A 22,585-nucleotide genomic window follows, 5' to 3' on the forward strand; every position below is an offset into this window, starting at 1 on the left:
AGCACATATATACACGCACACAAAAATGTAAAACTCTCAGTGTACAAGTAAAAATGACTGTCTCACTTAAGGTAACAAATGTATCGCGTGAAGGAGGAGGGAATAATGTATACACACACACATCAAACATTTCTGTTGTTGTTATTAGCAACTGGCAACTACACAAAATCTAGCCACCACCTCTTTTTTAAACTTCCAAATAACGTATTGTTTTCAGGAAGTACTTTCCTTGTATGTGAAAGTGCCCTTGCTATAACACATTGACACTGCAGTGTTTCAATTCAATACATGCAACTCATACATGTTAATGTCTATTTCTTCCATGACTCTCTAGCTAGGAATTTTAAATTGACATTGCAAAGCAAACAAAGACAAAGAAAATAAACATGGGGGGAGGTGTTGAGCTGTAAGAAAGGTAATTTATAATTATCAAGAGGCAAATAATGGCATCATCTCAATTTTTATTAACATAATATTGATTTCCATTATTGACTTAATTTTTTAAGAAACCCACATATTTTTAAATTAGGTGGGAAGATCATTATGGTCTTCATGTAAAGTCACTAACTTAAAAAGAAAAAAAAGTCTAAAATCAACGCTCTTGAGAGAAACTGTTATATTGTAGAGGTTGAGAGCAGAGATCCAAAACCAGACTACCAGGGTTTCCCGGCTGGCTGCTCAAACTCGCTAGACCTGCGACAACAGGCAGGCTACCTTTTCTTTCTATGCCTCAGTTTCCTCATTTATGTAATGAAGATGATGGCATTACCTCCTTTACTGAGTTATTGTGAGACATAAGTGAGTTAAACCATGTGAAACATTTAGAATAGCACCTGGCAGACAGTATTATAGTAATTACTTATTATTATTGTTATTATTACTATTACCATATTTTACATACATCAGGAAGTAGATGTATGTAAAGAAACTTGTAGAAGAAGCAGAAGCAGCAGTAGCAGCACATGGATATCAAAATATTTCAGCTCACTTTGACTGCATGCTAAGCACTCCCCAAAATATATCTTGTGTCTTCTGAATTGACCATCTCCTGCATGGACCTACATGTTATTCACAAGGCTGAAACTGTAAAATTAAATACTGAGAAACTTAAGCACAGAGAGAAAATGCACTAGGCCACCATGATCTGCAATGTGAATAAAAAAGTTCAGTTAGTGTGGCTCTTGTATTTTTTATTATTTTTTTTTGTATGTTGTATGGTGGCGGTCACATTTCATTCTTTTTCCCTGTGACTATCCTATTATTGAAGCACAATTTGTTGATTTTTTTTTTTTGGGGGGGGGAGTGCATGGGAGTGACAGCTTTTCTTTGTGCTTTCGCCTTTCAGAAGAATGTGATTCTAAGTCTCTTGCTCATTTCAGTACCAACCACCCTACTGTAGCTACCAAAATGATTGACCCATTGTATAGTAGTATAGGAAAATGATAAGTATGAAAGAAATAAAGTTAAAAGAGAAATGGAGGAAAGCAAAAAGAGAGGTTTACCACATTAAAAGTAAAACAAGCATGCTTTAGTGCAAAGAATGATCCTTTTTAGTATAAATTTAAATTTAATATTGTGGAAACATATCACAGACTCACTCTCATTATCACCTTGCTATTTCTTTCCTTCTCCTTGCTAAATATACCCTTTTTACACATAATAGAAATTCTTCCACTAAGGAACTTAAATGATCTTGCTTACAAGCTAACCAAATCAAAATTTAAAAGGACCGCTACAACATGTGATATTGAATTCATTTCTTTGGGGAAATAAATACATATTATTAACTCTCCAGTGCCTATGCTAATTAATATAAAAGCAATATAATATGCCAATTAAGGAAACAGCTAAATTTGTTGCTTGAAAATGATTAATTTCTTCAACATAATCTAGGGATTACCACAAATTGCCATCATTACTTTTAATTACCTTAGAATTACAGATTAAATGCACCAAATGCCTGTCTGCTAAAGGAGGGTATAATTATTTAATTTAAAAACAATTGATCCTGACAAGTGTCTAAAATTAGATGAGAGTTTATAGCTTCTGAAAATGGATCATAACACATTATTTTAATGCTGAAGAATAATTTTAGGTTTGTAATTATAGCCCATATTTTATGTAATAGAGTTTAGATAAAAATTCCTATCTCATATTTTGACAATATATATATAATTAAGAGTGCAATTTGAGCATGGACTGTTACCACACATCCATTTGAGATTATAAAAGTGCAGAGAATTGCTTTAAATAGCATGGTTATGGGATTATACTTCTAACAAGAGTTCAGTATTTAAGGTAAATACTCTGAGCAGTGACACCTCAAGACTAGCAAAATATCAGTGCTAAGGCGGGCCGCGGTGGCTCAGCGGGCAAAGTGCTTGCCTGCTATGCCGGAGGACCTCGGTTCGATTCCCGGCCCCAGCCCATGTAACAAAAACGGAGAAACAGAATACAATAAAACAAGAAAATGTTTAAAAATGTTTCCCTTTCTTCCTTCCTTCCTTCCTTCTATCCTTCCTTCCTTCTCTCTGTCTTTCCTTTAAAAAAAAAAAAAAAAAAAAAAAAAAAAAAATATCAGTGCTAAAAACAGACAAGAAGCAAATGAAACCACAGGGTCTTCAGTTTGAGGGACAATGAGGTGAAGTTCCAAAGCAGATGTAGGGCACTGGGAGGCATGGCAGGCTAGGGACAGAAGATGATGAGGGTTTAACGAGGCTTTAGTGGGGTCATCTAGAAATCACTGCCAGATATAACCCCTTTTAAAAGGAAAGACACATTTCTAATTCCAAAAAAATTCAATTAGAACAAGGTTCTGTTAAAAACAAAATAAAAACAAAAAAAAAAGACCCTTGGTTTTAAATTGAGGGCTGTCTGCGTAATCTTTTTTTTTTTCCCCTGTAATTTTATAATTCACAGAGGTGTGACCTTAACTTCTATTCACTGACACCATCACTTCTACTTGAATCTTAATCTAGAATCTTTGCATAGAATCTGACTAATTCCATACCAGACCTGGGTCTTTCTCTGCTTCTCCACATGTTTTGCAACCCCCAGAGAACACTGCCAATGGCTCAGACACACGTGAAAAGCATGAATAACTTCTGCATACATCCTCCTTCTATTATCTCCTGGAGAAGATCTTTTTTCCAGATACTGCAGGATATCAAATCTAACCATCTCGAGTCTTTCCAATGACCAGAAAGACCTCTCAGAAGAGTGGGGGTTGGCAAACATAGATGCCACCTTTTGTAGGATTCTAATTGCTGAATTTTAATATCTAGCAATAAAGTATTAAATACTTTCTTATTTTTCTGGCAAGACATTCAAAGTATTTAAAGTAATTTATTTTCCAAGTCCTCAATTTATTTGTACTAAACGAAGTGCCTGTTTCCAAGACAGTGAATCAGAAGACAACAGCTCTCCAAAACTTGGATAAGGATGCTTTCCAGAACATTCTGTAAAATGCTGAGGAGGAGAGTACAATTTAAATTAAATTCTATACCAAACACAGCAATGAAATATAGGATTTCATACATTTCATATATTTCATGTATTTTGCTTATTAATTAAAACTATATTTATTTAGGACAAAAGATAAATTAAAATTTAAAAGTTTAAAAGTATGCAGGTAAAAGTCAATTGCAATGATTACAGGTCAGCAGTTCAAAATACCAGAATTTTATTCCCAATACTGATAATAAGTTTCTAATTATTATAGAATGAATTACTTTAATTCTTGATTTCATTTTCCCAGATGTAGATCAAAGTTAATATTTGTGCATTTCTCAAAAGTGCTAGGGGAAGAGAATTATTTTTCAAGCTGTTTTGAAGTTTAATCTTCTAGCCCCTATTATGTGCTTTTCTCTCTCAAAGAAACAGAAGTAATGTGACTAACACTATGCCTTAAGCAATAGAAGGAAAATATGTCATTTTAAATTATAATATTAAATTAATTTAATATATTGGAATTAATTAAATGTATCTGAGTGCAGATATTTCTGGTATTTAACATTTAAAAAGAAAAATAAAATTTGTTGTTTTTCTAGGTAGAAGCATGAATAAGTGGAAAGATCCTTGGACTAAAAGGCAAAAGATCTATATTCTGCAAATAACTTCAGATTTCATTTAACTATTGACTTGGTTTCTTCATCTGAAAACGGAGAGAGAAAAAAATCATTCTCTATTGTGGAGGGTCACTGGATGAAGACTAAATTAAATAATGGGAACAGATTCACTTTGTGAGTATCAAGGACTCTAAAACACAAACGATAAAGCTATTTCATTACATTATGGAACTTACAGTGTATGGAAAAACAATTTGTGCCAATGTCTAGTCATGCAGTTAACTCTAAATTCCTTGCTAGAAGAAATTACATCTTTTGAATTTTTGAATTTGTATAGGCCTCTTTCACAGATTAAGTTCTCAGTAAACAGTTACTGCCTGGATAACTAAATGAATTAACGACTGGTCAATCAACCAATAAAATAACAATAACTGCTGAACAGTAAAATCAGGTTATTTGTTAATAAGGATTGAAAACAGAAACCACCTGGTGGCCCCTCCTTGATTTAACTCAGAGAATTGTCACTGGGATGCTGGTGAAAAGCTAATAACCAACTCACTGACAAAAAAAAAAAAAGAGAGACCTGACCTGTACAGTTTCCCAATATCCACTGTGTGTATAAATATTTCCACTGTGGCCTATTTCAAGCTAGTATTGTGATATCACTTACAGATTTGGGAAGAAGTGAGTGCAATCTACTCTCACCAGTAGAATCAATAATTTCAGTGCTATATTTCCCTTTCCTATTTTCCTATTTCTTTCTTATTTTGAAAATGTGCTGCTAATATAGGTAGGTAGACTTTACTTTGGGTCTGACAATGTTGTATGAAATCTCAATGGAGTAGAGAGTTCCAGCAGGTAAAATCCAAAAGGAAAGTCTGTGAGACAAATGACTCAATTTGTACTTGGTGGAGTTCACTGAAAGTTTTTCAGACTACTTAGCTTGGCTCAAGTACCAAAAAGGAAAGGAGCATGGGTGCCATTACTTACTCAATTGTGTTTCTGTCCACTTTTCCCGTCATGTTAATGCCATAGAACTGCTGCATGGCAGCTAGGGCGGACTGCATGGTCTCTGCAGAGCGCAGCACCGACATTCTGGGGTCAGTTGGTGGAAGGTAGCCGTACTTTTGTAACCAAACCTGCAATAACAAGCACAGTTCCTTTTAGATCAACTTTACAATTTAACAACAATTTTCTAGTAATTAACTTACGGCAACAGTAGATTTTGAAACTTTATTTCTTTTACAAGGGCATAGTTATTTAAGCACTGGATCTCTTCGTAACATATATTATGTGGTTTAGGTTATTTTAATATAATTTCAGTGGCTGTTATGGATCTTTCTAACACACCTACAAATGCTAACTTTTTAAAAAAGATTATTTGTTGCAAGCTTACAATATATTAAGTACTGTACTAAATACGGTAGAAAATCACAAATATTAGATTGTCTCTGGCCTCTAGGAACTCAACCATCTAAAGTGAAGGATGGCACAATTTCAACTATATTGAGATATCTGTACTGGAAGGGGCAGTTAATGCACTCATGCTACACCTGAAATGCCATTTTTCTGAATGACAGACCAGTAACTACAACTGTGAAGACTAACATCTTCACAGAGAAACTACGTTATTGTGAGATGACATTCTGCAAACAAATTCCATGCATCCAGTCTACTCAATCCTAGCTAGGTGTCTCCAAGTGTAGGTAACTGTAAGTTATTTAAAGAACATTTTTTCTTCATTATTTAAGGCAATTACTTTAATCCAAATCATGTAAGTCACCAAATATTTCACATATAAATGAAATCTGATTATCTTATTAAGTATATTTAGCTCTTTCTTTAAGGTTCTAAAGAACCTACCCATCCACCAGGCAGGGAAAAAGGGTTTAAGAAAGATGGTGGGAAAAAGAAGCTAGAGTTAAGCTCACATCCTGATCTTGACTGTAACAGTGATTCAGTCATTTAAGGTTAGATTTGCAATGTAATATAAAACTTGGTGCATTTGGTAAAAATATCTCCACCGGGGATCAGATGCTTTCCAGTTTTACAACTCACATTCATTTTAAATGCAGAATTAGATGTTCAGCCCATGACCCACCTCTCATCTCTTATTTCAATGTTCCCTAAGCCTCTAAGATTTCTTGAAACTCATCTGTCAAATTGATAAGGGCCAAGTAATTCTGCCACTGGCACAGAATAGCATCTGTGCCATTTAGTGAAAGATATTTACCAGCGTGTGTTACTCTGGTCTATTCATCATACAAATGATGATCCTATGAAATTACAGCTATCTACCAATACCTGATACACATCCTTTATTAATTTACAACTTCAACACAGGGGAGTTATATTCCCAATGAAAATAAACAGTAAATATAAAAATTAATTTCACTGAAAGAAAATGATAGTAAATATATTGTCTTAACAGGAGAAATTCAAGATAGACTTTTTTGTGTGTATTTCCAAGAAATTGATTCCCCAAAAGTGTAGTACAATAAACAAAACCCCTTGAAAATAAAATAAAATATTTATTCTAAAACAGTTCAAGAGCTGAGCAACACATCCCTGACAGGAAGGTTTATTTGTGAAACTCAATCTAGTAAACCCATCTACCATATAGTAAAAACACACCAAGGTACTCTTCCCATTTAATCTGTAATGAATAGGCTGCCAGGGATACAGTTACCTAGTTAATAGTGATGCAGTCTGAAATAAATTTCATTTATTGTCTGAATGAATGAGACAAGATTTCATTGTCAATATATTATTTAATAAGAAATTCTATACCTGCCATGCATTCTTCAAAAACTATATTTCACTTTGATTTTAATAATATACATGTACCAATATTCTTAAAGTGAACCCGTTTCTATAACAAGTTATTTGCATTCATTTTTTACTTTCTGGAGGACTGCCTTGTTGCTAGGTTACTCATGGGTGCTAAGCTACTGGCAATTATATTTATGAGGACAGCAAAGAGAAAGCCATTAATAATAACCCCTATGATTTATATACAAATAAAAGCAATATATAAAAAATAACGTTTTAAGCGGACAATTTTAAAATAGCATGTTCTATTTTAAATATATACCTTTTATTTATGCTTTAGTCTCATGAACAAATGATTTAGAATGATGTAAAACATGAATCGTGATTTCTCTTCAAGTTCTCTCTTTTACATCAGATCTTTCATTATGAATGGTTGCTTTTTTTCCAGAATGATTAAGAAAAAGTTAACGGTAATTCTTTTCATAGGAAAATGCCAGGAAGGCAATAGAATCTACCATGTTATGGTAAAACTTTGTGACAAATCAAGGTAATGAAGATGGTGAGTCACCTAGAGTTGACCACTCTTAACGTCACGTCATTTGTTGTCAAGAAACCCTCTCTGACATCAAGGATTTGTCAAGAAATAATTCTGATGAAAACTGGAATGCATCTCTCAATAAAACACTGGGGAATTAAGCATAACCAGAATGGTGTCATATGAGAGTGAGAGAGTTAGCCCTCAACAACATTTCTTATTGAAGAAAAATCTACCAAGCAGCTTCACTCTGCATTAATCTAAAAGGTAAGAAGTTATACCTATGCTGATTCATAGCATTAATTTAATCCACAGTGCTTCTTTGAAGACATAATAATCAATATGGCAACTATAGATCAAAACAAAAGCTTGCTTAACTTGCCTAAATAATCTTTTAATCTTTGAGGAGTATGCTTTTCTTGGGTTCTTTGGTTTTATACTACTTTCTTTTTGCTGTTGAGACCACAGAAGAATCATTAGAGACTGGTCATTCTTGGGAGGATACAGAAAAAGGTCCATATAAACAGCCCAAATAAGATGCAATGCTCCTTGGAGGAGTCAAAACGAGTAAATATGGTGGCATAACACTAGCCAAAATACAAGTTGGGCTGCAGATTCGGTATCAGTGGCAGAAAAGCACTGTGGTCCAAACCCACTGTGTCCTGGAAACACTGACTTTTAAGTTCCCAGTGAGTGAAGATTAGGTATAAACACTGGTCCATAATCTTCAGGGCAGTCTAGGAGCCTCTAGTATAATCAGTGGTTGAGATGTTCCCTTATCCTATTTCCATGGCATTAAAAACCTTTTGTTGCATAAATAAAGCAGATGAGCCTTAGCATTCAACAGTTGTGAACAGCAGGAGATTTCAGAAAGATATAACAGAAGTGATACAGAAGAAAACTTTTCTTTTCCATTTTTTTCTACTGAAACTTATACGTATAACGTCCTGTTTAATGAAAATTAAAATCAGATCTATAAATCAATATCTGAAGGTACATCTTGCCTTTTACCCCTAATCTATTAAAATACAACATTTACAGTTTAGTTTATAATATTCTGCATATTTTTCACTGCTCATAAAAATATATTTTGAGACATATAAGTGTGTGTATATATGTACACATGTATATGCACAATAAACACATTATATATATCACAGATTTGCAACAAACCTTCATCCTCATATGTTGTTCTTTGATATATTTCCAATATATATCCCTTATAACATTGTTTTAAAATATTGCCTCTCCTGGATTACTGGAAATACTAAATTTGCCTCCTAAGATTGTCTGTCCCTTATTCATTGCCAGTGTTTTCACAGATAGAGGGCTATATTGTGATATATATATATCTGTGCATATCACAGGTAGTTAATTTCCTCATCTGTGCATTTACAGGAAGGACAAGACTGAACACACAGGTTAGGCTTAAGTGGTCCAAATTGTGAGAAAAAAAAAAAAACTACAGAAAATGGAGAATAAAACACTGCTTTCAAAATAAATTGGGAAGTATGAAGAATTCAGCAACGTGGTTTTATTTTGTTTTCTTTGCTCTGTTTTATTTTTCTCACTGGATTGACATGTGTTTAAGAGCAGTGAAAAAATATCCAGCGACAACAAGCCTCTGTGAAGCAAAATTTTATTCCTTGTGTTATCTGGAACTTAACCCATTTCATCATCACTACAACAATCACAGTATCTCAAATGGAGTAACAAAATCTAACCTTGAATTACATCTCCTGAGACACCAGCTCATCAAATGTCTTGCTATCTTTCAGACACAACAAATTCTCTTTACTTAGTAAATATTTAGTGGGAGTACCCACCAGTAGACTGAATTCTTTAAAGAGCAAGGAGATATATTAGGCAATAAAAGGTAAATACTTATATATTAAATGCTGTGCCAAAAAACATTGCCTTTCCTAGATCATAGGACCTAGTAAAATAAGGAGCAGTGCCCACACAAAGTCTCAGCAAATTCATTAGGAAAAGAATGTCTTTTTCACTTAATATTTCAGGTGACCATCTTATGAGAACCTATATAAGCTGATTTAATTATCGGAGCAGCATCCTGAAAATAGTTCTCAAAGGAGACGTTAATAGATTTCATGACTAATAGTAAATCTAAGGAGAAAGTTTTTAGACTACATATTCTACTTTATCCTTCATGTCAGTACTATGACCTACAGAAATAAAATTTCCTCCAGTCTTTGAAGGTAATGATTTTTTTTTACAACGTTTTTTTTTTTAACTTAATTTTTTTTAAATACCAAAAACACAAAGCAAATGCAAATATTCTTATTTTGATCATTCCGTTCTACATATATAATCAGTAATTCACAATATCATCACATAGTTGCATATTCATCATCATAATCATTTCTTGGAACATTTGCACCTATTCAGAAAAAGAAATAAAATGAAAACAGAAAACAAAATTTGTACATACCATACCCTTTACCCCTTCCTTTCATTGATCACTAGTATTTCAAACTAAATTTATTTTAACATTTGTTCCCCCTATTATTTATTTTTATTCCATATGTTCTATTCGTCTGTTGACAAGATAGATAAAAGGAGCATCAGACACAAGGTTTTCACAATCACACAGTCACACTGTGAAAGCTACTGGGTATCATTATTCAATCATACCCAAGAAACATGGCTACTGGAACACAGCTCTACATTTTCAGGCAGTTCCCTCCAGCCTCTCCATTACATCTTGACTAACAAGGTGATATCTACTTAATGCATAAGAATAATCTCCAGGATAACCTCTCGACTCTGTTTGGAATCTCTCAGCCATTGACACTTTGTCTCATTTCACTCTTCCCCCTTTTGGTCAAAAAGGTTTTCTCATGAAGGTAATGATCTTATAAATTCCTTAATATAAAGCTAAGCTACTACTATCAACTACTCAGGTGAACTGAAAATCCAAGAATACTTTTTCTGAAATGATGGCTCTGAATAACTGCAATGTACTCAGCCATTTTTTTCAAAAGAAAAGAAAAGAAAAAGCATTATGTGATTAAACTACTGAATTAATTGAGGTATGAAGGGACAGATTTTAGGAAACACAGAAATGAGTGAAGGGAAGAAAGGGGGAGCAGGCACTGGCAAATTTAACCTGACTTGAAAAATTACTTTGCCATACCACATGCCTATTTGTGACCAAGCCAGTCATTTAAAGTCTAGTTCAAGTCAAGGTAAAGTATGATGTGGCCAAATGCAAACTCCTTGTGCCTAATGATCATATGAGAATACTCAGAACGGAAAGAAAAGACAAAGGTGAGATATAAATTTTGACAGCATTTATTTTGTAACAATTACTTCCTTTTACATGTTATCAGTATTCCTTTTTATTATCTAGGGATGTCATTTTTGAGTTTACTTCACACTGAATTTTTTTAATTAAATTTTTTTTCGGGGGGAAATGCATGGGCCAGAGAGTGAACTCAGGACTTCTGCGTGGCAGGCGAGTGTAACCATCTGTGTACACTATGAATTTTTTTTTATTAGAGAAGCTGTGGGTTTACAGAGCAATCATGCATAAAACACAGGATTTGCATATACCACCCTACAACCAAAACACATACTGGTGTGGAAAATTTGTTACAATTGATGATAACACTTTTTCTGTAATTCTACAATCTTTTAACACTAGTTATATTTGTTACTATTGATGAAAGAGTATTAAAGTAGTACTATAAGTATTGCCCATGGTTCATATAAGGGTATTTTTCATCATATTCCTGACCCATTATTATTATTTTTCACACATGTCTTATTTTATTACTCATCTACCCATACAATGGATAAGTGGAGTGTCAGTCACAAGGTTTTACAATCACACAGTCACACAATAAAAGCTGTATATTTATACCATCATTATCAAAGATCAAGGCTACTGGATTACAGTTCAACAAATTCAAGTATTTCTGCTGGCTATTCTAATATAATAGAAACTAAAAAGAAATAGCCATATAATGAATCATTGGTTATAATCATTTGTTAAATCCTAATTTCTCAGTTATACCTACTCCCTCTCATTTGTTCATTCACTCAATATTCAGGGATATCTAGGCAATGACCATTAGGAATTCTTCATGCTGTAAAAGGGTGCTGACGCTATGGGATAAGGGAATGAAACTAGTGATATTTTTGGAAAGATTGGCTTTCAGGGTTTATCTGGCATAGGAGCAATCTGAAGGCCTTAAGTTTCTGAAAAAATAAACTTACTAAGTAAAACATTTATATAGTCTTAGATAGAGCTTAGGGTATTTTTCAGGGTTTTCAGGTGTACTGTTAGTTGGAGCTTGGCATTCTGTGGCAATATCCAATATCTGGTTGAAACTTGCATAAGAATACTGTCCAGAATGACCTCTCAACTCTATGTGAAATCTCTTAGCCACTGACACTTTGTTTCATTACTTTTCCCTCTTTGAAGGTATTCTCAATTCCTCAATGCCAGGCCCAGGCTCAGCCCTGGGAATCATGGTCCACATTGCCAGGGAGATTTACATCCCTGAGAATCATATCCCTCCTAGAGTTGGCAAAGAGAGGCCACATCTGAGCAACAAAAGAGGTTCTCTGGGGGTGACTCTTAGGCATCATTATAAGTAGGCTTAGCTTCTCCTTTGTAGGAATAAGTTTCAGAAGGACACCTCAAATCTCGCGAGGGCTTAGCTTATTAACTTATGTGTTCCTAATGATTGACAGAGTATCAGGAATTCCCCGAGTGGGCAGGTTTAATAGTTCCACATTTTTTTCCCCAGTCCTTCTAGGGTACTTTGCAAATACTTTTCTATTTTCTGCCCAACATATTCTACAACGTATCAGGGTATTACATTAACCTGTATAAATTAACAAGATCTCATTCCCTATTGTTCCCTATTGTTTAAATAAGCTGACCAGACAGGTTAAATTAGATAGTGTGCTATTGAAAATTAAAATTTTGGACAAAATAAAAATCTCTTCTTTTGGTCTCACACCAAAGCTGAAGCTTTAAAATACAGACAATATCATCTTTTACTCTATATTTGATTTACCTTAGTCCTGATCAGATCTGCTTCATTCATCTCTCTAAATGAAGTCTGATCTCTTTTTTCAGCTTCTTAACAGTTGCTGTATGAAGTAAAGTTGACTTGCAGAGCTGCAGAACTCTAACTTTGAGTCTGCGAACTTTAGGTGTCACAAAGATGCCTAAAGTTCCAGGAAGCTACCAGGTTTTACATGAAGAGCACAGCATCTCAGAATTTAGATATAACAGTTAAAACTCAGGAATAAATATGACTGCTATATAAGGGCTTATAATCTAGGAACCTTTAAAATGAGCATTATTGAACATTCCGTACTCCTTAATTATCGATTGCCCAATCTCTGCCCACTTTCTATTCCATGATGACCTATTCACATTGAATTTTAACATACTAATAAAAATATTTAAATCTGTAAAATGTAATATATTTTGATATAGATAACTGACTTTAAAATGCAACTAGAAGCATGCATTTTAATAGTTAGGTTATCTAATGTTATAACAAGTTCATTTCAATTTTTGACTATGAGAATTCTATTTATTAAATCCTGTTATAAAGCAAAATTAACAGCTAAAAAGTGATTCATCTTTATTTCGTAGTATCAGCAGTAAATTTGCCAAATTCATAAATATGGCATTTTCTATGAAATACATATATACAGTCACTGGTTATAAAGAACAGGAGGATTTAGAGCCTAAACTCTCTAGTCTTAGAAGTGACTATAAATATGAATTATAACTACCTATTAACCAAAAAGCTTTAACTGATATGGGAGTAGTCATTCAGAATTGGTCAAATTGAAAATTCACAGAATAAGTTTATGAGGCAGAAATTAGACTTTCTGTTCATTCAAAAACCTAAATGGGCTCTAAATCACCATGTCATCCCCAACATGAATGAATCAGCATATGAAATTGCACATATAGACTCAACTTCTTTAGAATTTTACTATTTATTAAATGACTTCATAAAATGGAAATAAAACAGTGGAGGAGCCAAAAGTTACTACAGTAAATATTTTATTAATCAAGAAGTAATTACCATTTGGACAAGGAGATGGAAGACAGCTGGGTCATTAGTATAAATCATAATAATCATTGTGACCATATTTTTCAATTTAACGTGGAACTCTCTCAGGATAGAAACTAAAAACTTAAAAACTGAGGAGAGTTTTATGCATAAATCTGCATAAGAAGTATTGCACTTTGTACCTAGCAGCTATGGGGTACAACTTTCAATCATTATTGGCTGAGCTCCAGTGATTAAAACAACAAAAACCTACTGCTGCCCTAATTGGGTTCCCATCATGTGTTAGTTGTTGTGCTGGAAAGTTACAGAGTATTATGATATTCTGTCTCATTTTTCTTAATTGTTTTTTCCTAAGCATGATTTAGATTTTTAAAAATGGTTATATACCAGGCAGACACACACAAATCACACACACACACTGATACATCATCACACACATTCACACTTACACATACATAGTAAGTTGAGATATAAATCTGCCTGAAACCTGTCTATGTTATCTTACTTGGAAAAAGGGTCTTTGTAGACATAATTTAGAATCTGTAGATGAGATCATCCTGGATTAGGGTTGGCCCTAAATCCAGTGAGACTTTATATCTTTATAAGAAACAGATGGGGGAAGACACAGATGAGAAGGTGATGTGAAGACAGAGTAAGGAATGCCAAGCATTGGTGGCAGCCACCAGAAGTTAAGAGAAGGGTCTGGAGCAGATTCTCCTTTAGAGTCTCCAGAAGGAACAAACCCTGCTAACACCTTGATTTCAGAGTTCTAGCCTCCAGAACTGTTGTTTTAAGATCCCCTGTTTGTGGTCATTTGGTATAGGAGCCCTGAAAATCTAATACACACACATACACAGCACTATGACAAAACAAGCCAAAAATGTAATGATGTATATGAGTAACTTATACAATTCTAATATCACAATCACCTCTCAAATTAAAAAGCAGAGTAAAATATCCTTCAAATTTGTACCTGGTTATACTAGCTAAGTGAGGAGAAAGTGTTGAGCAATGTACTTTGTGAATTTTCTGAAAGGATGAGCAACTCAACTTGCCTTTGCATTCTGAGAGCAGATTCAGTCTCATTACCACACACACAAAAAAATTTAAAAATTAATGTCAATTAAGATCTTCAGAGTGGGGAAGCAGAATGTCCCACTGAGATGAAGGCACAAAATACCATTTTATATAATACCCACGTGTGTGCACATGTATACACACACACACACATACCTGAAAAGAAACATTAATTTTATATAATGTCGAGATTGAACCCGGTGCCCTCACTTGGATCAAGCTTTACATATATATTTTCACTGAGGTTCTATCTTTAGGTTCCAACTGATGTAGGAGGTGGGGTGTGGAGGGGTGGACAAGGTCACCATCTATAGTTAGATTGCTTCCAGCACACTGCAACATATATGGATTATATAAATAAAATGACTTTTGTTTTTAAACTTCTAGATTTTGTTAATCGAATGTTAGACCTTTTAATTGACCCATTTTTTTTTATTCTCTATTATTTTGCATTATTCTATGGGTTTTTTTTTTTTTTAGATTGTGTGCAAATCATTCTGTCAAAAATAAAAATATATTTAGCTGACAGAATGGGTTATATTATCTCAAAAAGTAGAAATTTCCTCATACTTTGCAAGATGATGTGTAGAATCCAAGAAAATATTTTGTTTCTTTTAGATGTTTGCTGTTTATTTCATGACAACGTACTTAAAAGAACTGTCAGGCTTAAATATGAGTTATGATTTTCTTTTACAAAAAGACAAAAGTGCCCTCATTTTCTCTGAAGAGAAATAGCTGCAAATAGTATGCTACTCAATAGTTATTTTGAGGATATTAAGAAGTTTAATTTGGCCTATCACGATTATAGTGATGTTTTAACAATGCAGGAGAAAGGAACTGCTTTTAGAAAGAAACATGCCATGTAGAAAGTTTTTAAAGATGAATGTTTGGAAATGTTTCTATCATTATTTGACTTTGTCTGCAAAATATATAAATACATCATCTATTTAAAAACTCTCATAATTCCCTACTCTAAAAATCTCAAAAAACAGAATTTTCCAACTCTAAAATAATCTTAGAAAAAGAACATTTTTGGACTTTAAGCTCATTTTTTAAAAATGAAATACCTACTGATTAGTGCTCAGGAACAACTGATAGACATCAAGGAAGATGAAAATTTATCAGCTGAATTTAACTAAAAGCCTCTGCATAAATGATGGATTGGATTATAAAATGAGGCTCATGGTTTGTAATCAGTCAATGCAACTTTTCCAATTGCATTTTCTTCTCCTTGTGAGGTATCTTCTTGGACGTGGCAAATTTTAATATTAAGATTATAAGTAAACAATAAATAAATATTAATAAAAATTTTAAGATTGTTAAAAAAACTTGAAATTGCTGTGTTGCAAAGTGTTAAGGTAATAATTTTCAAGAATAATGGCGCATAGTCACAGAACTCTCAAAGAAAAGGTAATGAGTAATGATATTTCTAATAAAAGCGAAACAATGCAAATATAATTAGTAAATAAAATAATTATTCAAAAATTGTATATCCTCTTTAGCTCATCTTAGTATCACCATTTTGAGTGTGTTTTATAACACATATAATGTTTATAGCTATGAATATAACTATAACATACAAAATGAATATAGCTACAAATGAAGATACATATGTTTTATATGGGTACATGTTAAAACATTGATGGCAGTACGCTATCAAAAGTGTGGAGATCACTGATATGACAGAAAATTCCCTAGTCTTAAAAATTGAAGCTAGGGTGGGCAACGGTGGCTCAGTGGCAGAGCCCTCATCTGCCATGCTGGAGTCTTGTTTCCCAGTGCCTGACCATGTTTAAAAAAAAAGGAAGCTACTAGATTTAAATTTTCTCCAAGGGGCCATATTTACTCTCCCTAAGGGATGAGAAGATGCTCTACTGATGGCTATATATTATATTCTGACGATGAAAATGCCCAAGCTCCACCTTTCCATCATGCACTGTTCAAGCTACCCACATCCTGCTGAAACAATTCCTTAGAATGTCTTTCACGGCCTTCATGATTTGGTCTCTAACTATACCCCTGCTACTTTTCCCCATGGACCCACTTCTTAGGTCAAACTTAAATACCACCCCACTTACAACAGGACTTGATAATAACAGGAACTGCTGCCATTACTTTACTGCCCATTATATACCAGTAAATTTATATACATGATCTTTAATCCTTATAATAGGACTGGAAGTGAAGCATTCCCTCTGTTTTATATATGGCAGAATAAAACCATAAAGATAAAGTTACTTGCACACGGATAGACCATTAGTAAAAGGAGAAATCAGTATTCAAATAGAGCTCTGATGACACCCTAGCTTGCCTCTGTCTGTTATCTTAGGCTGCATCATAGACAGAGAAGAGACCAGCTGCCTGTCTGTATCTTAGGAAATCCTAAGAGAACCTATTCACATTTCAAATGGAGAAGTAAGACTGTCTGCAAACATTACATATTAGAAGTGAGAGTTTTCAGTTTTTAAGCAAACGAAACACCCTATTTTACATCAAGAAAGGGGTCACGGGGTTGTGGCTGCATATGTTCTAAGTATAACACTAACTCCTACTTTCAACGACTACTCTAATTGCCAATAGAAAATAGCCATGCACAGTCCAATATGCCTGCCCAATTAATATTCTCCATTCCATGCTAGAATATTTCATTTACAGCCATTTCAGCTTTATAGCTTGAAAAAACAATGAACCCTTCTTTGCTTCTTGATGCCTTCTTCTCACTTGATTCTTCCAACGCTTTCTTATTGCAGTCTTGACGCCGCACACCAATTTACTCTCTAAACCAGACTTTGTCAGAATGTCCAGACTCAGCCACCACACTGCTGTTTAAATTAAAAGTATCAGGAATCAGCCTTATGTTATCCTTAACCTCATCACCAGTATCCGCTCTATCACCACATCCTAGCTCCAGTTTTATACGGAATCAAGGTCTTTATTTCTGCTGCCACCCACTTGTCCAAGGCACAATCATTTCCCACCAGAAACTGCAAGTATCACCAACCAGTCTCTGTGTTTCATGTTGCTACCACTTTTTAGCATGTAGTTTAGACTCTATCATTCGTCTTCAGCAGTTTCAAGTGCCCTTTATATAAAATCCAAACTCCTACAAGTCCCTGCATAGTTATTTTTTATTCTCTGTACTCTCCTCATAGCATTCTCTTTTGATATTCTAGCCACATGGTCTTTCTTTCTGTTTCTGGAATAAGCCAGATTCTTTCCTTCCTCGGAGCATTGCATTTGCCTTTTCCAGTGTATGAAATACATCTGCCTCCTCATCCTTTAGCATTTAGGCCAAATTAAACTTCTTCAAAGAGGCCTTCCCTGAGTCTGCGTCACCACCGCCAACCCCATCTTCATCTTGCTCACCTCTTTTATTGCACACATCACAGTTGCTCTGTGTGGCTTTATCTGTGTTTGCTGTGTGTTTTTTTTTTAATTAACTTTTACCTCTCATTCAGCATTGTAGGACTTTGTACCTGGAAGACTTCCTAGGACATTGTCTGAGCTTGGGGATAGATGTTAAAGGAATACATAAAATATAGCAAAATTAGAAGGTTAGCTAAAGTGGGGAAGCCAAGCATTAATTCCAAATGGATACCAAAATTGAACTTACATATGTAATATTTTGTTATGTTTTTCATTCTCTGGGTTTACTATCCAATTATTCACTCCCCCGTCTCCAATCCTCCCTCCACCCCCATCCCCACACAACTAGGCACCAAAACCAGGAGGCAAGTACTCCAACTGTAAATATCAAATTTTGGCTTATCATATACATAGCAGAGGTAGTAACACTCAGGGAACTCAGAAAAAGCTGTAGGGAATACAGAGCAAGGTAGAAATGAGGTAACATTCCGGTCACTGGTGGGAAAGCATTTGGTGGTATTTATATTTGCCTTTTTTACCCTCTACCCCCACCATAAGACATAAAAATCAACATTTTTTTTTTTTACTACTTGAGCACTACATTCAAGAAAATACTGATATTTAGTGTAAATGACACACTGAGATCTAACCCTTTATTAAGCCAGGCATTGCACTAACCCGCTTAATCCACTGGTTCATGTAATTACCACAACAATGAGGTTGGCATTATTATCTTCATTTTACAGATGAGGAAACTGGTTGAGAAGGGTTAATTAATTAACTTGCTCAGGACTGCAGAGCAGGTGTGTGATATCAGGATACAAATCCTAGAGAGGTTCTAAAATGGGTCTTGCTATTAACCCCTGCTATGAAATGGTGAAAAAAGGATCCCTGACAAAACTGCCTTAATTATATAAGATTAAGCATGATCCACACAGGTCATTCCAGATCAGAAATCAGCTATCTTATTTTAGGCAGTTGAACCTTATCATTGGGCAGGAGAACCATTTTGCTGGGGGAAAAAAACACAAAATAAAACTAAAAACAAAAAACCAAGGATGCACACGTTCCAGATCTGCCCCACAGGACCCATAAGCTATGGGGTGCCAGTGAGAAAGGAAGAGTGAGCAGCTCTCAAGGTTGACCATTATTATAATTCTTTAAAAGTAAAACTTCTGTTTTATTTAAAACAACATACCTGGCTGAAGGCAATGATCTCTTGCCTCTTTCAAATCCCTTACCATTACCCAAACAGTAAGAAAAGAGATTTGATTTTACTAATTCATTAGCAAATTAAGATTCTGAAAGAGCTAAATCTTAAAGTGAACTTGGATGTAGGGGAGGAAGAGTTCTCCTAAAATAACCCCAGACAACAGAGTGAAAAATGGTAGAAAATTTCAAACAATAACAACAACAACATACTTTCCAACTTTCAGTACTGGATGTTCGCTCTCTCTTTCTTTCTAGAGACTATTTTATGCTTTAAAATCCTGAAAGTATCTTTTCCCCTAGAGGCTATATAGTTGGTAGAAATGTGAAATTGTTTTTCAGGGGCTGGCATAGTTTGAGGTTGAAAGAGCTGAACATCTATTATAATTAACATGATAAGACTAAATGCTTTGAGACATTTAAGAATACTTTTTTCAAAATAAGGTAAACTATGTTTAAAAAAATGTATATATGGTTTACATTTGGTGAAAATTTTGTTAACAGAGTTCCTCAAAGGCAATAAGCAATATTCCAGGGTTTCTCTACAGAAGAAGGGACTTAAACTTTTCCATAGTGCACTTATTCAACAAATACTCAAAGCTTATCATGTGCAGGTCCTGGGCTAGGTCTTGAGGTCTAACAATGAACAATACTGAATTAATTTCTGCTCTCATAGAGCTTACAGAGTGATGGAGGAAACAACTATTAAATAAAGAGTCTCCAAATAAATATGTAATTTCATATGGTAACAAGTGCTTTAGAGAGAACAGAGTGTTGTGAAAGTCTAACTGGGGAACCTAATTTATTTTTATTTTTTTTCCACATGGGCAGGCACCGGGAATCGAACCTGGGTCTCTGGCATGGCAGGCAGGAACTCTGCCTGCTGAGCCACCGTGGCCCACCCTGGGGAACCTAATTTAGATTGAGAGGATAAGAAAGCCCAGGCAATGAGCTATTAAAATGAAACTTGAAATATGAATAAAAGTTATTAGCCAAGAGAAGACAACTCATTCTATGTAGAGGGATGGACACGTACAAAAGCCTGGAGGCACAGGTGGTTGTGTTAGAATATGTACATAAAATTCTTCCCATCAAAAGGAGGAGTCTAATTTCCCCTCTCTATGGATATCAGCTGGCGTTAGTACTTTCTCTTTTCATTATTTTCCATGATTAGAGAAGTTGTTCAATTACAGAACAATCATATATAAGCTAAAAGATTCTCATTTACCACCCTATTATTAGCACCTTGCATTGGTATGGAACATTTGTTACAATTGGTGAAAGCACATTTTTATAATTGTAATACCAACTATAGTCCATGGCTTAACTTAGGGTTCACTGTTTGTGTAGTGTAGTTTCATGGATTCTTTTTTTTATTTATTCTGTTACCATATATTCAATCTGACATTTCCACCTTTTAATAACATTCATATATATATTTCAGTACTATTAATTATGTTCACAATGCTGTGTTACCATCACCATCATCCATTCCAAAACATTTCCAACACTTATTAATACTTACTTTTGATTAATAGAATGTTATAGAAATGGTGCTGTACAATTTCCATGTCTAGGTTAGAAAAGGTGATGCATATTCTACCTGGCTCTCTCTCTTTTGAGTAACTCCCTTTTGAGACCCAGCCGCCATATTGTGAGAAAGCCTGAGTCACACGTAGAGGCCACATGTGGTGTTCCCACGGATGGCCCTATCTCCAGTCCCAACCAATTAGCCTACATCAACTTTCAGACAAGTAAATAACATGCCTAAAGATGATTCCAGCTCCAAGCTTTCTTGTTGAACACCACTGAAGTTACAGATTTGTGAGCAAAATAAATGTCATCGTGGTTTTAGCCCACTAAGTTTGGGGGTAGATTATTTCATAGCAATAAATAACTGAAGCAGTAAGAAAGTACTCTGAATTTTCAGGGAACTGAAAGAAGGCTTCTTTAGCTAAAAGAGTGAGTTTATAAAAGAAAATCGTATAATTAGATCAAGAGCAATGTGTAGGATTTTACGCTGTTTTATGGAATGAAGAGAAGTGATTTAAACTTTTAAGGTTTGTGTTAGAAAAGAATTTCTCTGGCTGCTGTATGGGAAATGAATTTGAGGGACTATGAGCACAGGAGGACAATTAGGAAGTACTGCAATTGTATTAGTAACTGGGAAAATGAAAAAGCAGATGGATTCAAAAGGTATGCTCTATTAGAGAAAGACATAAACTTTCGAAGTTATCAAGTATGTTGTAGGAATGACCATCATCATTATTATCATTAATATTACCCTACTTCAGTATGATCTGTTATTTGGTGCCTACTGTTATTTCAGATAGAATGCAAGACAGCTAGGGATACAGAGGTAAAAGCCAGGCATTTGCTATCAAGGAGTTGATAGTTCAGCCATCAGAGAAACAAGCAAACAGTTAGAATGGTGGGTGCTTTGTGAGTTTTGTGAGAGGTTTGCTATAGGAGCACATGGATAGGGTACCCAAATTTCACAGGGTAGATTTTATAAGGGATGGTCTCAAGACCTTAAACACAACTTAAAAATTATTTCAAAACACTTGAGATCCCCTGAGATTATTAAAAACTCCTCTGTTTCCATTCCATCTTCAGTGTCACCTCCTTGGACACCTCCTTAGTGTATTACTTGTACTTGAATATTACATTTCCTAGTTGCCCAATTTATTTCCCTGACTCCACATTTTTTCTCTTTTGATCTATCAAACCTAGCATAAATTATCCTAATATCACTTCATTTATTTAACTTTCCCATTCAAAAATACTGTGGTTGCTATCCTTACAGATCTGCTTTAAAAAATTCCTTACCCTTGCATTTAATTTCAGAAGTTCACATATATCTACCCCTGCAAACTCAGTTCTCTCTAAAACCTACACACTCCCCGGACATGCTCTAAACTACTCTATGTACAGGTCATGGAATGCAGGTAACATGCTTTCTGAGCCTCACCTATGTTGAGACAGGGTCCATGCAGCCACTGCCCTGCACACTCCAGTGTGCCTTGGACAAGCAAGTCCTACTCTTACATGAAGCCTTTACCTTTCCTTACCTCTCCACTAGCTTTCCATGACAAAAAAATAAAAATAAATAAATAAACCAGAAACCTTCTAAGTAGAGAAGGGGTAAAATAAGTCGTGATGTAATACTTCAATGGAAGATTATATAGCAGAGCAGAAAGGAAACCTTGAACTTCTCTAGGTGTCTGGCTGCTCCTGCCCAATATTCTAGGTCTCACCCTGAATGGCACCTTCTTGGAAAGGAGCCTTTCCAGATCACTGTAGATAAACAGGTCTGTTCTGTCATTTTCTATTTTCATAGTCTATTTGCTTCTTCTAAAACAGAAATTATCTTACATAACTTTGTTGTCACCTATCTCCTGGACTCCATGAGGGCAGGGACCAGACAAATCTTACTAAAGCACAGATGGAATAGTTATGGATGTGGAAGAGGCCCTCACTAAATTTTGAAT

General features: G+C 34.8%; 1 protein-coding gene across 1 annotated transcript in view; it reads right to left on the reverse strand.

Moving 5' to 3' along the window:
* MMP16 (matrix metallopeptidase 16) overlaps window positions 1–22,585 on the reverse strand; it is a 255,756-nt gene that overhangs the window by 129,770 nt on the left and 103,401 nt on the right. Inside the window, exon 2 of the mRNA XM_077167161.1 lies at window positions 5,058–5,206. Coding sequence (XP_077023276.1) covers window positions 5,058–5,206 — 149 coding nt within the window. The remainder of the gene's footprint in view (window positions 1–5,057; window positions 5,207–22,585) is intronic.

Source organism: Tamandua tetradactyla, chromosome 6 (genome assembly GCF_023851605.1).
Source record: "Tamandua tetradactyla isolate mTamTet1 chromosome 6, mTamTet1.pri, whole genome shotgun sequence".
Taxonomy (NCBI): domain Eukaryota; kingdom Metazoa; phylum Chordata; class Mammalia; order Pilosa; family Myrmecophagidae; genus Tamandua; species Tamandua tetradactyla.